This window comes from Nothobranchius furzeri, chromosome 15 (genome assembly GCF_043380555.1).
Source record: "Nothobranchius furzeri strain GRZ-AD chromosome 15, NfurGRZ-RIMD1, whole genome shotgun sequence".
Classification (NCBI taxonomy): Eukaryota; Metazoa; Chordata; class Actinopteri; order Cyprinodontiformes; family Nothobranchiidae; genus Nothobranchius; species Nothobranchius furzeri.
Window position 1 is genome coordinate 42,895,869 of NC_091755.1, and position 20,263 is coordinate 42,916,131.

Genomic DNA, 20,263 nt, shown 5'->3' on the forward strand with positions numbered 1-20,263 from the left:
CCAACGCTTACAGTGACTGTAACCCCTCTGACTGGAGTTACAGTGTTTGTACCGGTTCTGCAGGGTCCAGGGTGCCACTGAGGAGTTCCACAGGTCTGACACGTGTTTGAAGTACTGAGTCTCGCGGCGGTTTGCATGATAGCAGTCTTCACCACAGGGCATGGGGCGGACCTTCCCCACCAGTCCAAGAAAGACCTGGACAGATACGTGAACACAGACTTGTGGAGCTACTACACAATAACCGAGTGTTCATCCAGACATTTTCAGATTCTGTGAAACACTCACCAGAAAAGCTGTGAGGTGCATCCTGATGCCAGGAGTAAACACCAGACCCAAACAGGACAAGTTCTGTCAGAGGACTAGTTACCTCCAGCCCAAGGCACGTTGCCTCTGTCCCGCCCGTGCAGCAGCACACCTTTATCCTGCCAGCTGTGATGAAAGTACTCATTTGCATGCCAAGAGTACTACGGAGGAGTTTATGGACCGATGCCAGCGTGTTTAGCTTTTGGGTTCAGGGTAATTTAGCCCAAACAGCTGAGGTTCTGAACCTTTTATTAAAGCAAACTTTAGTTTATGGGACACTTTGATGTCTTACTTCCTCCACATATTTGTTCAATTATATCAACATTTTAGCAATAAAATGAAAACACATAGAATTTGATCTTATTTAAATGACGTGATTACTGATTGTCTGCCATAAAATACACACTTATATGTGACAATAATACTATAAATAATGAGCAGAGCTCCTCCGAGCCTTTCACAGTGACTGTGTGACGTGGTTCCCGCCCATGATGTGATCTTGTGTACATTTGGAAAGGTTGTTCCTGAAGGAGTGGCGAGGGACACCAGGGTTCCACCACACCTGTGCTGCAGAAAGACCAACCCTCTTCCACTGAAGGAGTGTGGGGAAGCCTGCCTGAACGCCTACACAGCAGAGAAACTGGCTGCATGACCGCTGAAACACGATCCACCGGATTACATCATGAAGACATGAACGCAAGCAAATCCAAACCTGCAGCACTAAAGAGTATCAAAGTGTCTGTTATGCTAGAGTTTTATGGCTGATTGACGATGTAAGAAGGTTTCATTAAAGTGACCTTTCAGAGTTTTTAAATGGATGGAAATCAGAAGTTCTGTTCTATATCTAGATATCAGGGGAATCTTGCATCTCTACAAGTTTCTCTGCAACATCAATATGCTTTTGTGTATTCTGGACCACTTATGGTAAATGGTAAATGGCCTGTATTTGATATAGCGCCTTCTAGAGTCCTGGAACCCCCCAAGGCGCTTTACAACACAATCATTCATTCACCCATTCACACACACATTCACACACTGGTGGGGATGAGCTACGATGTAGCCACAGCTGCCCTGGGGCGCACTGACAGAGAAGAGGCTGCCGAGCACTGGCGCCACCGGTCCCTCCGACCACCACCAGCAGGCAAGGAGGGATTAAGTGTCTTGCCCAAGGACACAACGACAGCGACAGACTGAGCGGGGCTCGGACCTGCAACCTTCCGATTGCAAGGCGAGCGCTTAACTCCTGTGCCACCGTCGCCCCAATAAAGTCTATACCATACCACTATGAATGATAACGGACTCCGAAGGTCTTCAATAAAAACGTTAGGATTAGATTCAGAACACATTTGTTTTGATCACATCAAATAAAGAACTAAAAATGTAAGTGAAGAGTGTTTTTGCACCACAGAGACTAACTGTTGTGTATCTAACGTGTGGGACGAAGCCTGTGTATGTTTGTGGTGGTTGCATTTGTTTGCCCACACTAAAATCCTGTTTATTTGGCCTCAGGTATTTGCATGAATGTCACTGAAAAGAAAGAAAACAATCTTTAATAGCTCCTCTCAAGGTAAAAATCACGAGGTGCTTCACATAAACAAAAAACAATTAAAGTACAAAAAAGATAAAAAATGATCAAGATGAGAGAAAAAAAAGATCAAATTGTGATGAAAAATTATTCATAATAATAATAAAAAAGCCAAGCAAACAACAGGCAGAGGCAAGTTGTAGCATGTTTAATGTTGCCATCGTAAACTTGACTGAGCACAAGAAAAGCCTTCACAACACAAGCGGAGAGCAGAATGTTCCAGATGTTCCAGCGAAGAAACAACAGAACACAAACCGGGTTCAGCTCATTTCACTAGAACGACAAAAACTACTAAATGTTCAAATCCTGGAGAGTATACAGAAGTATAATACAGAAATACTACAAGACTTAACCCCCAAACTACTTCTGAAGCCAATGGCAGTACGATCACAGATGAATAACATCGAGTACTGTACACAGACACGGGTCGCCACGACCCACCGACACCAGGACCAGAACCCCGCCCTGCAGGAACTACTGCTGCCCTTTGGATCAAACCTTCACCGTGGAGGCTGAAGGGCCGGTCTCAGGAGAACCTGGAGGTCCGGTCAGATGTTTGGAACCATTCTGGCCTTTAGAGCCGTCTCCCGTTAAGAACCAGGAAATCAGGTGTGCCAACCTGAACCTACCCGAACCCAAACACCCGCAGGTCGCAGCAGCCCGTCAGCAGGAACCGGACTTCAAACATCTGTAAACGCAGCAGCAGCAGCAGCAGCAGACTGGGGCCTGAACTCTGTTCTCTCGCCCAAATATGAGGAAAAGAGTGCACTCTGTGTGTGTGTGTGTGTGTGTGTGTGTGTGTGTGTGTGTGTGTGTGTGTGTGTGTGTGTGTGCGTGCGTGTGTGTGTGCGTGTGTGTGTGTGTGTGTGTGATCCAGCTGGTCATAAATAAACACAGATTGTGTTTAAAACTGAGATACTCATCTAGCTGCTTCGTCCTTTCCCGTCCACGAGGTCTGATGTTTAGGGAATGTTGGTTTATTCCTGCTGACTGAAACTAACTTTTACCGTTTATTCTTTTTATGAAGCGAGTTTTTGGTTTTTATTAGAAATCTTAGAAAAACGTGACTGCGACCATCTGCCCTGCAGCTAGCCCTGTTGTTGACAACAAACAGAGCCGCTGGGATCTAGAGAGACGTGCTTGTTCTAGTTTTCCAGGGATAATCTGCTGAAACTGGAGGAAAACAGAGAGGGGAAGATGTGAACGCGCGGAGCGACAAACCGACTTCACTGGGTGCCAGAATCAGAGAGGACAGGAATAATAATCTTCTGAAGAACGTTCTGCTGGTTTCTGACCGAGAAGGACTGTTGAGATGAGTTCACCCAGAGCAGAAGAGGGTGGAGGAGCTCCACACACGGTAACGAGTTTGTGATGGGACTCAAGCTCAGGTCCATTCCTGCTGCTCGGGTGGAAAAGCTGGACTCTAGTCCTGCCGGTGAACGCTGCTCAGGGAGAACCCAGGAGGACCTGGGCTCTTCTCACAGAACAAACTTATATGTCATCAGAAGGGTGATGAGATCCTGATCATCATCTTGTCTCGTGTCAGAACTGGGATCCAATCAGCTAGACCTGAAGAGCGCACCAACTAGCATCAGCTAGCGTGGGGGCTAGCCCGGTGGTAAAGCATCCTAGGGGTGGAGGGCTCCAGGATCAGACTTGGGGCCCATCTTACCCATCGCTGCTTCACATGTAAGACGTGAGCTGAACCTTCCAGGCTGATTAGTGAAACTGACTAATATATTAATGGGATCATTGATTTTATTTGATCAGAATGAATCAGGAGAAAAGAGCTCAGCGCCACCGATGAGTGAGCGTAACCCCGACCATAAAGGACTCTTTCCTACTTGTTGAAGTGCTTGGACACCACGAGGTAACGCTACACAGGAAGCAGATTCACAGCCAGACCTGCTAGCCTCCAGCAACACAGCGCCAACACCCGGGACAGCAGCTGCCGAGCCTCGGCCCTGTGGACTGGACCGAGCGGGCGGCAGCAGCAGTTACGTGAAACGTGTGGGGGTGCTTTCTGACTGGTCGGACTGCAGATAGAAGAGAACTTCCATGAAATCCCAGAAAGGACCTGCCTGATTACCGGTCAAGAACCTTCCATGACTTCTGAGCACACCCTGTGAAACTTCTTCGTTTGCCCACTTGGTATTTTTCCGTTGTCTTCCTGGAGGAGCCCTGTCCTTATGACAAGTACAAACTAAAAAGGATACGATGAGGTTTTCACCTGTGAGATGTGCCAACACGCTGTTGGACTTCAGCTAGAACGGGAAACAGCGGTTCGGATCTACCGTTATCCTTTTAGCTGCTCGTCTGTTCTCGTAGAGCCGATATCGGTTGGTGGTTCAAGACAATCATGTTCTTGCTTTGTTATTTTGATGCCGTTGACAAAAAAATGTGAATAAAACTGCAGGTTTGAGGCAGTTTGGTCCGTTGCACACCCCTCTAGTGCCGTCACATTGATCCTTTAGGGGCCAGACTTCACAATTTCACCGTTGTGTTTGAAACGCTGGAGAATTAGAGACAGAAGAGGCGGACGCTGCTCTCAGGCGGGGACATCTAGAGCTGCAGGAGTTTGGACCAGAGGTGGTGACGCTGAGCTTTCCTCTCTCCGATGACCAGGTGGTTCTGGACAGTCTCCTCTCCACCTGCTCTAGGATGTCTGCAGGAAGACAACACACAAACACAACACTGTCCTTAAGCGTCCAAACACAATCACATCTGGAGTTTGACACGTGGAATAAGAGAAGGCTTGTTCTTGAGTCCTAAACCTTAAAAACCAGCAACAACCAGACTCTTCTGTACAACAGTACTTTAGTTCCTGCAGCTTAGCAGAGCGACAGGTGTCTGAACAGGTGCTTAAACATGTCTGGACTCTAACTGCACCAGCGCAGGAACAATAACTGCTGAAGGGCCATGTGGCTGCAGCTGTGGAGCTCGTGCTGGACTGTGGTATCCAGAGGAGTTGGTGTGGAGGATGTGGACACTACAGCAGCTGCCAACACTGTGGCATAAAGCTTTAGATCCTTTACCACGGCCTGATCACCGAGAAGCCAGAGCCAAGTCCCGTACCTGGCTCAGATTAGGACTTGGCATTCTAAAGTTAGAGACCGTCGCCGGTGCCGTTGCTGGGTCTAGAACAGACTACTGCCCTGTATGCTGAGCCGAGTCGGTCCTCGCCGTCACATTTACAGTTAGTGCTGAATGCAGCTGGCAGATTCATTTGAGGCATGAAAAAATGGGCACACCTCCCTGATTAGCCTCTGTGATATGGATAGGTAGAGGTGACTGATACTCTAAACTAAAGCCAGACCTCTCCGACTGTCTGAGTGGCACCAGCGTTGTTTTAATCACGAGAACGAGACGCCGACGAGCTAAAAGTAGCTCTTTGGTGACTCAAACATGACGAGACCAACAGGAGTTTTCGTTGACGAGCCCAGGCGAGATGTAAACTCCGCTCAAAATGCACATTTCTGCCGGTCTCTCTGAAGTTAAAGTTCACAGCCCAGCCTCAGCAGCTGAGTGGAGCTGGCTCCGCCCACATCAGAGGGCACTAACCACTCTATTTACGTGGGTTTCTGATGTGGATTGGGTTCAGCTCGGCTCAGCGCTTCGCTGCCGTGAGCAGCCGCTCATAGACGCTACTCGAGCGAAGACATCGCTACTTTTAAACTTATCTGTAATATTAACACGTTTCTTATCCGGTGCTTCCAGAGAAAGTCGAGCTTTTGGGCAGATACATGAAAGAAATGATGTTTTTAACAGGTTTGATCTGAACAGGTTTACGGTTTTAAGTCAGGATTATTGTCTCAGCTCTCTGGTTCCTAAAGTTGGGTCACATTCCTGCTTTTTAACCCAACAGCGTCACAGTTTAAGCCCATCTAAATGTTTATGAGCAGAACTGGGTTTTAGATTCATTCTGTGAAAACTCACAGCGCTGCAGTCTGTGGAGAAACATGACGGACACCAAGATGGAGGTCTGATAACTCAAGTCATAAATGAAACAAACACATTTCTTTATTTCTGTGTAAACATCGTGTAGAATGCTCTGTACGCTCCCTAAGACTCCATCACACGCTTCTTTAGTGGAAATCTACAGTGATGCACACATCTGCTAGCCTAGTGAGCTAGACCTAATTCTTGCTTTGCAAAGTTTGGTCTAGGCACGCTCCATTGGAACCTCCGCAGCTCCTACCAGGACTCTGGCTGGCCAATCACAGCTCTCTAGAGGAGTTTCAAACACATAAAGAGCTGTGATTGGTCCATAATGGTGGGCCAATCATAGTGCTCTATCTGCTTAGTGAACAAATCACAGAGCTTTATCCGCTTTGTGGGCCAATCAGGGCACTCTATATGCCTGGTGGGTGGGATGATGCAACAGAGTGAAACAAGAGGATGTCACATTCATCGTCCAGTGGACAACGGTAGAACCCGCCCCACAACCGAGAGCCGTCAACGGAGCGTGCAGGCTACAGATCTGCATCAATACATTATGTCCACCACTGTGATGTACATAATGCAGTAATAAAACGACAGTCTGGGGGATTCTTGTTTTACACAATCTGGAGCAGCTGAGATTTTGTCCCATAGCTATAAAATAAATGATGTTGGTATGAAACTCACTCCAGTAGCTCAGAGCCCACGTCTGACCCATAAATGCATTTGCTAGAGAATACATGATTTAAAAACAAAAATCTTTGCTGACTTAAACCTGTTTGAACTTTAGTCCACCAAAACTGACTACGACTAAAATGCGTCTTCGTTGTGAAGACTTAGACGAAGATGCCCGCCAAAAACAACCCTGGTGGCTCGGGAGTCTCTGGGGAGACTCTCGGTGTTTGCAGCGGACACGAGACCAACCTGCTCAATGACCCGCTGTTCCTGTGTTTCTTTGCTTTGTTTTTATTTTTGTTTGATGCTGTTTACAGCGGGTTGGGGACTTGGGGGAACTCTGCTTTGCTGTTTTACTTCTTTAATCTTTTTATCTGCTCCCATGTCTCTAGTGTGCAGCTCTTTGGGTCACCTGGCTTGGATGTGCTCTATAAATAAAGAAATAAATAAACCCAGGGGACCGCCTTTCGCTCCTGGACACATGACTTTACCCTTTCCGTGTGCTCGGCGAGGCGATCCCAGAGCAAACAGAGCCTCCTACTACAAAGCAAACAACGTTCATCCTCACGGCGACTACTGACAGCAGAGCGAGTCATCTATGGAAATGCCAACCTCTCATCAAGCTGCTGACAATAAAACATACAAAGCACATGTTTGAATTCAGGACCTCAGCTATGCAAAATGCTGCTTCTGATAATCAGCTGAATGCCTGGAAACAACAAGAGTCCATGAAGAGGAGTCACATGAGCGTCTGACTCATCATGTTAGTCAGAGAGGAGCTGGCGCCCCAACGCTACTGTTATCCTGGTGGATCTGGAGCACACGGGTACGCGTTACCACGATGCACAGGAGGACAAGTAAGGAAGGGTTAAAGGTCAACATAGTACAGATAGGAGGTGGAAAACAAACAGCTGGTGATCTAAGGGTAGGAGACATCAAACAGGACAGCTGGAACACGGCTATGGACACGTTTTCTATGGAGAGGGTTCCAAAACTCTGGAGCAATGTTGTTTGGACCTAATAATAATAATAATAATAATAAAGATGATAATAACCCTCACTATAGTGCCTTCAGAGAAGAGGATCAGACATGGAAAACAAACTGAGGAAAGGATCAAAATGAGTATAAACATTATATAAAAACAAATTAAAATCAAACAACAGATAAAAAGACAAAGAAATCACTAAATCAGGAAAGCGCAGGACCAACAGGCTTTAACAAAGTCACCACTAGTCTGGATAGGCTGCTGTAAAAAGTCAGGCCTTCAGTCTAGCCGTGAAGATCTCCACAGAGGCAGCCTGAAAAAGGAACGGTGCACGATTAACAAAAACACGCACTCTTGATCTCACACATGAGCACCAAGTCCAGAAGTTCAGCAACATCGAGAGGTGCTAGACTGTTTAGCACCAAGTCAGCACGAAGAGCTTGTATCTGCCTGGGAAGAACACAGAAATCCACGAGTTCATGTTTCCTTCCTCGCAAGAATACACGCTGCAGCATTCTGGGCCAAATGAAGGCCATGAATGTTCTTTTGTGGCAGACCTGATAAGACAGCAATCTATGGCTGATGTGACAAATGCATGTATACTGATTTCTGCATCAGAACCAGAGTACAGCGGGTCTTCTGTGATGGACAAAAGCAGTTCTGATAATCTAACAGAAAAGTGGCCGTCTCTGAAGCCGGAAGCGTTGCCATGCTGATGTTGTTCCCGGGACTCTGCTGCCTAGAACCCGACGGCAGCGCTCGGACGGCTTTGTCTGGGCTGTTAGCTTCGTAAGTAACGTTGCTTACACGGTCGTCTGTGAAGGTTCAGAGCACGGAGGCGCAGCTGGTGGTTTCACCGCATTCGAATGAGGATAACTGTCGTTAGCGCCAGAGCGTAATTTGAGCCCGTTTACTTTTGAAAGGACGCTTTCCGGTAACTTTCTGCTAGGATCTGGCGAGCTAACCTTTTAGCTAACAAGCCTTTTGTTTACCGCCAATGTTCGAAGAACTAAACAAGAAAATCAAAGGCAGAAGCGGCCGTACGCGATTAGGACTTTCTTGTATTACCGTTCTAAATCATTCGCTGAGCAGTTCCATCAGCATCCGGACATGTCTCTGCTGTGCAGATTAACAAAGAACCTCAGTGAGCATACAGCCAGCTGTGTGTGTGTGTGTGTGTGTGTGTGTGTGTGTGTGTTAACTTAGTTTGAACTACATTCTGGGGAGAATTTTTCAGTTTAACCAACAACATGGGGACATTTAGTCAAAATTGTGGGACACTTGGCTGGTCCCCACAATGGAAACCCCCTAGAGCTTGGTTTTAGAGGTGTGGTGTGAATTAACCTTTAGTTAGGGTTAAGGTCAGGTATAGGCCAGTATTGGTTATGGTTAGGGTTAGGCATAATTCAGCCACGAAAATGATTGGAAGTCAACGAAAAATCCCCACAAGTGTATCAATCCAAACGTGTGTGTGTGTGTGTGTGTGTGTGTGTGTGTGTGTGTGTGTGTGTGTGTGTGTGTGACAAAATCAAAGACAGAAGTGGCCGTATTTGATTTTATAATTCCTTAGATAAACGCTGTTTTGAACACCATTATCTCGAGTGGCTTCCTAGACGTACGTGCCACCGCTGGTGTTTCAGCCCCAGCTCTGTTAGCACAGCCCTGATGAAGAGGGACTTGGTAACCAATCACACTTTCTACAATGCCACGCCCCTTTCTGTGCACACAAACAGTTTCCTTTAAGTGGGAGTCAAAAGTCAGGGATGGATCAAACCAAACTGCCCAGTTGTTAATTCTGCCAGTGCCATTTGCTGTGAGGTTACCAGTTTGAATTGTAAGAGGCTGCATTTGACGGATATTTTTCTGTGGTGAAAGAACCATTTTCTCAGATTTATTTGCATTTAGATGCAGAAAGTTTTCCGACAGCAAGCATCTTCCCGCCGCAAAACAAGTCAACAGGTCAGCAACTTGCACACCATTCCCATTTCCAGCTAGAATGGGGATATAGAGCTGTAGGCCATCAGCATAGCAGTCAAACACACTGAATTTCCTTATTATTACCTAAATGTTACATTGGTATTACCACACTATTACCATGTTATTAACGAGCTTTAATGTAAAGTGCTACTGCCTTTTATCCTGAATTATGTCGTTCAAAGTTGCATATCAGAGAAGGACATAATCAGGGTTTATAAGCCAGGTGAGCTGCCAGGCTGTAGTCGCCCGCCCGAACAGTGGCGAAACGACAAGTCCGTAGAGGTAACGCCGGTGCAGTCAGATTATTTTACCAGCCCTTCTGCCTCTTTGCTCCCACAGACTCGGCATCCGTCCCATTGTGAAACATTCCTTGCGTATTTGCGTGCAAGACACACTCCTATACAATTTAAAGTAGTCCATCGAATTCACGTCTAAAGCCAAACTGGCTCGGATTTACAAGTGAACACTACACCACCTGTACCAGCCCAAACTCACGCCATCCAGCCCAACCACATGCCAACCATGCCAACGCTAATGTGTAAGCGCCATTAGTCTCCTCCCTGAGGAATGCCACTAATGAAATGAACGCAAGTCAACGGGGCGTTACTTAGCCTTACGCCCTGGATCGCACATGTTGTTCTGCAATTTGAATGAAAGGAAATGTAGTGGGTTTCGACCACGCCAGTCACAAACTTTGAGATTTATCAGCTTGCTGTTAGCATGACTACAAATTAGACATCGGCACGTCGCATATGAGACGTCACCACAGATTCTCCTCTCCTCTAGCGTAGCATGACCAGATTTATGGTGGCTCTTTCCTCCTAAAGGAAGGACTTGAAGTTCGCTGAACAGCCATTTTCCTTCGGGTTTTCTCCGTGTCTGGTTCGATGACGTCACTTCCGATAAGCGCATTTGTAGTCCTGGACTTATTTTTACACCAAACCTAAAACAGCGTTCCCTCCTTTTCAAAAGTAAGCGCGTTCTTGGTATCAAAATGCATATTTAAAATTCACAGACATCATATGTGAAACCCATGGCTCATAACAAGCCGAATTAGAAAATAGTGTTTTTGCCCCGTTGGTCCAGAAGTAGCTGGGCGTGACTTAGGCTCACTATAATATGCATTATAGTCGTGTTGTAACATTTTAGGTTTGTGTTAATATCGACTCCATTTTCATTACTTGACTGTCGAATAAAAAAAACAAAAAACGTCATGCAGTCCCGTGTGTGTGTGCGTGTGTGTGTGTGTGTGTGTGTGTGTGTGTGTGTGTGTGTGTGTGTGCGTGCGTGCGTGCGTGCGTGCGTGCGTGCGTGCGTGCGTGCGTGTGTGTGTGTGTGTGTGTTTCAACTACCAGCAGGACATAAGCCAGATTCCTAATAAAAGGACAAAAGTTAGATACTGACGTTTAAATTACTTTCACAGCTCAGACAGGAAATGACACAGAGGTCAGACATAGGACTTCATCAGGAGAAAACTGCTGACCTCGGCACTCTGTCTTTGCATTTTGTTCACTGAACAGGACGCCTGGTCTTCTTCTCCTGACCCGTTCTGTTCCGACTCACGCTCCCGCTTCCCTGTGATGCTGCTGCCCCTGGTGTGCAGGAGCCCTGAAACTCCCAGAAAGCAAGAACAAAACCTACATTAGGACGTAAGGAGATCTGATGTTCATGCCCAAGAGCCACTTTAACACTGCTGCCCTCTACTGACAGCTCATCATAGCTGCAGGCGTCTGTGTAACTTGAGACACCGTTACCTAATGGTGTGCTTCCACCCACAACAACTCAGGCCTAAAGTCGAGTTCTGCTAGCGGCCCACCTGGATGCTGAGGCACAGCAAACTCATGACAGAGTCGGCTGCTGGTGATGCTCTGACTGGAGTCTGGCACTGAGTGGTAACCTGCAGAGGACACAGAGACGAGCAAGAACTCAGATCACAGGCCACTCATGGCTCAAGTCAGTGTGTGATGCAACATCTGGATGTCACACACAAACAGCAGAATTATAACCCACAGACACGGAGGACATCTCTATGCATCGATTTAAGTCTCAACATTTACAACAAGATGCAGCTTAGAAGGATTACAGATCAGTGAAATGAAGCCAGACTCAGGCCTAGTCCACACGTAGCCGGGTCTTTTTAAAAACGAATATCCGCCCCTCCAGAAACTTGCATCCACACCACCTCGTTTTAAAAACAAAACTCTGTCCACACGTACCCGGATAAATACGTTGTAAAGGACATGCCAGACCTGTAGGCGGCAGTACTTCCCCCGTTCTTAACCTCGTCCGTCTGTGGTCTTCCGCAAGGATCAGTGATTCCACTTGCAAACACAAACAAGCAGAAAGCGCTTGGACGATTGATAAAGCGAGCGCAGCTCTGAGGGCTTCCATGCTGTCGGCTAGTGTAAACACAGGTCGCACACGTGATGTCAGCATTTTTTGTCGCGGAAAGTGACGTTGCGGACCTTAAAACTCCGGTTTTGTCCGTCCACACGCAGACACCCAAAACGGAGAAAACGCAGATCTTCACTTTGGCCGGAGTTTTTAAAAAGATCCGTTTTCGTGTGGAAAAAACTCCGTTTTGATGTGGATGACAGGCCAAAACGTAGAAAAATACCTACGTTTTGGCTGATCCCCGGCTACGTGTTGACAGGGCCTGTCATGACTCCCAATCCTTCACCCTCCTCTGCCTTCATGCAGCACACCTGGTCTCATCATCAAGCCCCAGCCAAGCCCCGTTTCCCCTGCTACAAAAGAACCAGCCATCCAGTCATTCACCCTGCCTGATCTCAGCCTCCGGACCTCGTTTTCGCTCCTGAGCCCTGCCTTGAACTCTTCCTGCCACCACGATCCTCGCCTGTCTGCTACCTCGTCTCAGCCTGCTCCCCGTACCTGCTCGTCCTATCCGGTTTGACCCTCGCCTCCAGCCTCGCCCTCCTCTGGTAACTCCACATCAAATAAAGACTTTTAAAGGTGCTTTACAGTGTTTGGTGTCATGACGGGTCCTCCTAGTTCAGTTCTTGACACAGACAATGGGTAGCGCTTCCCAAATACATCCCATAATGCCCTGCTGGTTCCCTCGGAGACGACTGAATCCTCTAACAGGAAAACAACTTTCCATTGTGTTCATTCTGCAGCCTGGAGCCTCGGTGGTGTGTTGGAGATCTGTACGCAGACACACTACACGCGTGTGCACGAGGCCACAGATCTGACCTGCTGCTGCTGCTCGTGTTTTTCTCAGGTCTCTAGTCTTCTCTGCAGGTCAGTCTGACCTGGGTTTACGATCCAAACCGGTGATATTTACCATGCTGCTGCTGCTGGTGGTGGCTTTGTGTCGGCGTGTGACGCTGTTGCCCAACTCTGCTAGGCCCAGTCTGTTCTTCACTGTCAAAGTTAAATAAGATACTCCCACTGCCACTTCCTGTTGGCGCAGAGCTTCCCGACCCTCCAGGCACTGGGAAAAGGTCAGTGATGCATTAGAGCATCAGCTAAATGGACACGTGCGGTTTTGGAAATGTAAGCTGTACTCACAGTGTGAGCTGCTGCTGCTGCTGGTCCCAGGATGCTGCTCTGCAGGAGAGTAGGCCATCATCCCTCCGTTTCCTGTCACATTGGTGGATGGGACCGATGCCAGCAAGCCTGAACCACACAACACAGACGATAAACACACTTCCTGGTGCCCAGAATTCATTTAATTAAAGGGATAGTTCCTGTTCTCTACAAAACAAAAACATCAGGACATGAGCCAGGCCTTACTACAGGATCAGCTCTCTGCTCGTCTCCCAGGACGACACGGCGTAGGCGATGAGCCCTGCTAACATTTCTGAGTCGGTTTCACTTTTACTCTGATTAAGATTAAATGCTCTGCTTCAACATGAATAAGACACCAGATTGAAGAGAATAACATCAATCTCTTCTGTTCTAACTTGGCCAGCGGGTGTTGAAGGACCTGGTTGTGAGCAGCTCCCACTAACAGCCATGTTTAACGGTAAAGAGCGAGAACGCGTTTAAAACGGCTTTTATAAACCAATACGAGTACGTGTTAAACAAGGTCTGACAGCCAACCGACAGTCCTCTACAGAAACACAAGTGAACTTTATTTAAAGCCATTATGACATCAGGAACTTCATCGCCTAAAGACCCAGATCAGTACCAGTATCCTCGATGGAAGCTAAAACATTTATGTTTTCAAACAAACAAATGAAATCTCGTTCTGAAAATAAATCCATCTACATGACCCTAACCCGGCAGCGTCGGAGAGGAGAGAGCGTATCCTGGTTAGTGGCTGGCTGACAGGCATCCATCACTAACGGATGAATGGAGTTTGGCTGTTTCCAGACTCCTGACAGACAGATTAGACAGGTTTAACTGGTTCAGGAACACAATACAGCAAAATCCTAATCCAGATTAGATAATCCCACCCACTCTGAAACACAGACTTGTTTGAGTCTAACGCACGCACCGTGAAGCCCAGAACATGATCAAATATAAAACATGGAATGGAATTTAAAGATTCTGAAACGGAATGACGGACGGTGGGAGGAGTTACGGTTCTGGATATACTTCTGCTTTTTGTTTATGCGGTTCTTGCTTTATTTTATCTCCATTGTTGTAAAGTGTGTCTCAGTCTGTCACAGCCGTTGTGTCCTTGGGCAAGACACATCGGTCCCAGCGTGTCCCAGGACAGCTGTAGCTGTGATGCGGCTCATTACTGCTGCTGTGAATGACCGACGTGTCGTTGCAGACTGGTGTAAAGTGCCTTGGGGGGTTGCCAACTGGATCCTGTCCCCACTACTGTGGTTAAACCCTGCCTTGGCTCCTCTCACTGTATCCATTGTTCATTCTTCACTCACTGCTGGTGTCGTCCACCAGTCTATGAAAACTCAATAGTTTTGATGTGTTGATCATTATTTACTTTTAGATAAGCTAAATGCAATTAGGCTGTCTGGGTCGTCGTTACTCTGGTTCTACTCCTTTCTTCACCATCACTTCCAATTTGTTTCTTTAAAAGGTGCCAACTCACAGATTAGAGGAATTTCTAGAGGAGTTCCGCAGGGTTCATCACTAGGGCCTTTTTTTTCTCCATTTTTATAAACGATCTCCTTCTCTGTTGCTCCATATGCTCTGTCCATATATATGCAGATGATACTATATTATACTGTTCTAAGCCCACTATGTCTGATTTACATAAAGGTCTAAAACAGAATTTTGATATTTTACAGTATTGGTTACCTGACAACAAGATTATTCTTAATAAATCCAAGCCATACTCACTAGTTTTTCAGAAGCATAAGTACTCCTCATCTCCTCTTGGACGTCTAAATCTAACTTTTCTGGACTCCTCTCCTCTGAAATGTGTTGACAAATTTAAATACTTAGGTGTCTGGCTCGACTCAGATCTCTCCTTTAAAAATCATATTCAAACAATTCCAGGTAAAGTCAACTTTCATCTAAAGATTCTTTATCAATCAATGAATTGTTTTGATTTCAGGGTAAGAAGTCATATTGCTACTCAACTTTTGTTCCTAATTATAGATTGTGCTGATATTGTTTATCAAAACGCCACTGCTTCCTGTCTACAACATCTCGATGTTGTCTAGAACCACATTTGCCGTTTTGTTTTGCCTAGCCCGTTAAACACACGTCATTGTTTCTTGTATGAAAGTTTGTCTTGGCTTGCTATAAAAGCCAAACGCAGGTTTCACTGGCTTTGGTTTATTTTAGAATGCATCTTTTTAAATTCCCAGGATGTTTAAAGATCTATCCAGTTCCTTTAGAATGCCAATACAGTATCAGATCGATTTAAAAATTTTACCTGCTCACATATAGCATCTTCTTGAATCTGTAATTGTTTTTGAGTTTGGTACTTGATGTCACATAATCATGTTGTCATAGCGAGGTGTTTTCATTCTAAATGATGAATGACCCGCACTTGTACAGCGCCTCTCAGAGTAAGGACTCCAAAGCACTTTACACTACAGGGTATCATTCATCCATTCACACACTGATGGTGATGAGCTACGATGTAGCCACAGCTGCCCTGGGGCGCGCTGACAGAGGTGAGGCTGCCGAGCACTGGCGCCACCGGTCCCTCCGACCAACACCAGCAGGCAGGGTGGGTTAAGTGTCTTGCCCAAGGACACAACAGCAGAATTCTCTGTCTGGAGCCGGGATCGAACCTACAACCTTCCGATTACTGTACAACCCGCTCAACCTGTTGAGCCACTGCTTCTATTTGCTTGTTTATTTAATTTTATTAATTTTTTTTGTATTATTATTTGCTTTCTTGTTCAATTGATTTGGTCTGTTTGTGTTAGTTTTGGCTTATGCCACTGATAGTCATGCCATCTTTCATTGTTTCCCTTGAAAACGAGACGATGCATCTCAAAGGGGTTTATCCTCTAGACACAGTAAATAAATAAATAAATAAATAAATTCACCCTATATTGAAAAAACCTGGAACTGACCCTAGTGAACTAAATAACTGGACCAATCTCTAATCTTTAATCATTTAATTTCCTTGATTAGGTCTTTGTTTCCTTCCAACTTCCATAAGATGAACTCCCATAAAACTGAGCTCCTTCTAATGAAGGCAGGACTCTTCTCATTGAGAACAATACAGCTGCCTGATTGGACCAGGTTTGGTGTCATTGTAGACGTAACCTTTCCTACTATTCACACATCAGTGCAGTTACCCATTCCGCCTACTACTACTACTGAAATATGAATCACCTGTGCCCGTCATCATCTAATCACACGGCCACCATCGTAGTAAATAGTCTCATCACTTCTCTCTTGGACTTCTGCACAAACTTCAACGGGTCCAAAACTCTGCAGCTCGTATCATTACTAGAACACCCATCTCTAATCACACTACCCTCATTATTCAGCAGCTTCATTAGCTGCAGATAAAGTTCAGGATCAATTACAAATCACTACTTCTTATACTGAAGGTAGGAAGGCTCGATGTTGGCTTTTTTTTTACTGATATTGTCTAACTCTTAATTTCTGATACCGATATAAACCCATACAGATGTATACGGGCTCTCCCTGATGGAAAAAGAAATAAATAAATCATTTAGGTTGCCAACATCACATATCTCCTATAATGAATGCTTAAGCTTTAAACATTATCTGTGCAAAATGAAAACCAATTCAATTTAAGTTAGCAATAGAGAAAAATGCCGTTATAATTTGTCTCCAACAGCAGCTGAATGACATTCTTCCTTGAGATAATCCTGACAAATGCTCTGCGACGCCTTCAGACCAGAGATAATTATTAAGTTCATGACGGGAAAAGGGTTGATCAATAAGTAGATTAATAGTACGTGTGGATTAATGATAAAAAGCCTCAAATGTTTTTGGTTTAGAAAATAAATCAAAGTGAGACATCTCTGTTACAAACAAGTGTTGTTATGTTGTTTGTGGGGAACGCTTCCTGCTCCCGGTGTGTTTCCATGTTACATTTAGGCAGGAACGGGACGGGGGCGCGACGACGACACTTGGAATTCTGCTAATTAATATTCGAAATATGCAAAAATGCTCTGATCTGATTGGCTCACAGTAACAACTCTTCCACTGCCCACGTTCCTTTGTTCTTTCTTGGGTAAAAATAATATTTTATCTCCATAAATAACACAAACCTGAATGCGTTCTGCCATGTCGTGGAGTTGCCAATGCTAAAGGTTAGCTTCTGCTAGCTGAGAAGTGCTCTGTTCCCTCTTCCTGTGGGCAGGGCAATGAACACTAATTTTCCCTGTGAAGCACAAATGACTGGCTTTTTCTGACCCAACCACTTTCTCATCTATTTCCTTTCTGCGGGTGATGCAGGCGAGGGGTGGGAAGGTTTTTACGTTGAGCATGCATGTGCTACACAGAGTGAATTTAACACAGTTCCTCAGTGGATGTGCACTTGTCTCATACCCAATCCCCTGTATCGGCTCAGCTGCTGGTAGATCTGCTTCATCCTCTCGATGTTGAGCCTGCTGGCCTCTGCGTGGTGCACCATTGGCTTTGGGTAATGGACCCCTATGATGCACTTGGCTGCTGTCTGCACAGACTCTGGGGCATTCCATGGATCATAGATGAACTTAGCAGGGAAACCTCGGAGGATAGGTAAGTATCGTCTGGAAGCACAAGGAGACATCAGAGGTGCTGGCTTGTGTCAGCAGGACACAGATGGGTGTTAAGAGATGAAATATTGCAACAAATGATTAGAAAATGGAACATTTTGGATATTAGGAACATATATTTATAAAGTACATCTATTAACTGGGAGTTTAATTCCATTTTTACACAGTTAGCCTAAAGTTGCCACTGTGAAGAGTTTAAAAACAAATTTACAAACTTATAAATGTACTGTTACATGAGTGACTGCATGAGAGCATACAACTATATTTAATCTTTGCAGCCCAGGCCTGCATGTGAATAAGAGGAAGAGCTCGCTGGTCTTCAGCACTTTATGCTTTTCAATAGAAAACAGGTGCAACAAATGAAAGGTGCAGACAACCACAACACTGCACAGTACTACTACAGTACCAGAGTACAAAAACACGGCTCTTAAGTCAGAACGATTCTGGCACTGAAGTGAACTACCATGGCAGTGCTGCAAACGTGATGGAAAACAAGGGGCTGTGGTCCCACACAAGATTACTGTAAGTTAGCGCAGCAGCAGCCACGCCGCAGACAAGAGTCACCTTCCAACAGAACAACCAGTAAAACTCTGAGTGCATGGAGGTGGAGGAGTTCCCACCTCACGGCACCTTTTTCCTGGGCTGTTGTGGATTTGCTCCATGTGACAAAGAGGGGCCACCTACCTAGTGCACTTGGTCCGACCTTACCTAGTCCGAGGAGGGGAGAGACAGGAAAGAGGAGGGGGGCGCGTGGAGCTGTGGGAAGCAGCACAGTGAGAGAGGGGTGGGGGCTGGTGTGGTTCGGCTCTGTGGATGAACCGACACGCACACACACGGTGGACGGCTCTCCGCCTGCTGCGGAGGTCGCATCATCACTAGAGAGACGGCTGCCGACTGGATGGATGCTGCTAGGAGACGTCTGCTGTGACACGCGGTTAGAAAGCAGAGTGCATTGACCCCACCCCCACCCTGACCGGAGCTGGGGTATGCTGGAACCATTCTGCCATCAAAAGGTACACTTAGTCTCCGGCTAGAGAGGTGCAGACTGACTTCCTGTCTCTGGGTTCTCCTACTCCTCCTCAGGTGCTGACTCAGCGCATCCATGATCCCAGCAGAAGGATAATGAAGGAAATGAAGAATGACATCACTTCATATTAACCAGAGTGATTATGTGTGACTCGTGTGGTCATACTGGTCTACTGAAAGCTCCTTTTTGATGGCAGAAGTCTTCCATCATACCTCCCAGCTCCAAGCCCCCACCCTCCCCCTCGTGATCAGACAGCGGTGGACTGAGAAAAGAGCTCATGCCTGCTCCCCCTGTCCCTCAGACTGTGGTGGTTCACTTTTTAGGGGTCAGCTGGCCCAGATCCCCCCCCCCCCCTTGACTGTCCTCTCCCCACAGCCACAGCACCACTCTCTGGGCTGGCCCACTAGGGAGCCCCCTCATTTCACTAAAAAGGACCACAACCCTTTTGCCAGGAAGAACTGCAACCTGCCTGCAACAAGTGGTCCAGACGGCAGCGGGGAGACGTGTGAGGCACAGATCCTGATGGTGAAGTGGGTTACCGTGGTTCTTGAGGTAGAACCTTTACCAACTTCAAACTGGACACCGCAGCTCTCTGCTGACCAGAAACAGCATTTAAAGGAGACATTAAACATCCACTTTTTAGTCTTTAACACAACGTGTCGTGTATTTTAAGTCTCCAGGTATAAGAATGAAACTAGGCACTTCAGGTGATAATTAGAAGAAGCGATTTCCTTTTAGTTACACCAGGCGGGGGAAATGCACCCTATATTACAGGGTTATGTTCATTTAGTTTTTTACAACACTTTTCCAGTACACATAGTTTACTGCATTCATGTCTCTCACCTGAACTCCGTTCACATAACTTGCTTCACATAGCACATATAGGTACATATAGTGCTAGGTTTATTTTTATTAGCTATTTTACATCAGATGCAATCTATGTGTGTCTACATTCAAGTGCCCTGCATGTGTGCTCTTCTCCTCTCCTGGGTTCGCCTGTTGTCCTCGCTTCCTGTGAGGACCTCTCTACACCATCGCCTGATTCGGCTGCCTGAGGGTCCAGTTCATGTGGGTCTGGACGTCCTGTGGTTCCTGCCGTGGTTGCTGGAGCTCTACGGTTTGCCTGGTGCCTGGGCCGGTCCCTGCTCGTCTGCTTTCTTCCTGAGGATCGTGATACGTGGATTTTTTGGGAGCTACATTGACTATTCTCTGGTGTGGGGGTTTGCTTTCCTCAGTCCTGGGGCCATCATCTGGGAACTAACATGTGCTTCCTTGACTGAGACCCTAGGGTCTAACGACTTGTTCCAACGTCCCGTGGTCTCCGCCAGGACCCCGTGCCCTTGAAAAGGGGGGTTATGTAACGGGTTAGGGTTTAAATGAGCCTGCCCCAGCTGGAACTCAGATAACGAGATGTCAACAATAACTTTCTCTCCCCAAGGTCCCATCTTTCAGGTCATGCCTCCACATAAGGCACACTCCAGCTCGGATCAGTTGCTAAATTCAAGAATGATTTCCTAAATCAAACATGAACCTCTTCCATGACTTATAATCTGGATAATCATTAAATAAACGTTTGTTTATTGCTACTTATATATAATAATCTGTGCTCAATGATTGAAGTGTGAAATGAATGCTATGT

General features: G+C 46.2%; 1 protein-coding gene across 2 annotated transcripts in view; it reads right to left on the minus strand.

Annotated features, from left to right (window-relative positions):
* Nucleotides 1-4,408: 4,408 nt before the first annotated feature.
* LOC107390554 (cryptochrome-1) overlaps nt 4,409-20,263 on the minus strand; it is a 42,747-nt gene continuing 26,892 nt past the window's right edge. Inside the window, exons 10-15 of one of the 2 annotated variants that reach the window (XM_015967350.3) lie at nt 17,389-17,591; nt 12,997-13,104; nt 12,770-12,919; nt 11,282-11,362; nt 10,949-11,073; nt 4,409-4,553 (exon numbers count right to left, since the gene is read on the minus strand). In XM_015967350.3, coding sequence (XP_015822836.1) covers nt 4,545-4,553; nt 10,949-11,073; nt 11,282-11,362; nt 12,770-12,919; nt 12,997-13,104; nt 17,389-17,591 — 676 coding nt within the window. In that variant the 3' untranslated portion in view covers nt 4,409-4,544. The remainder of the gene's footprint in view (nt 4,554-10,948; nt 11,074-11,281; nt 11,363-12,769; nt 12,920-12,996; nt 13,105-17,388; nt 17,592-20,263) is intronic. The other variant, XM_015967352.3, reaches the window with a different exon arrangement.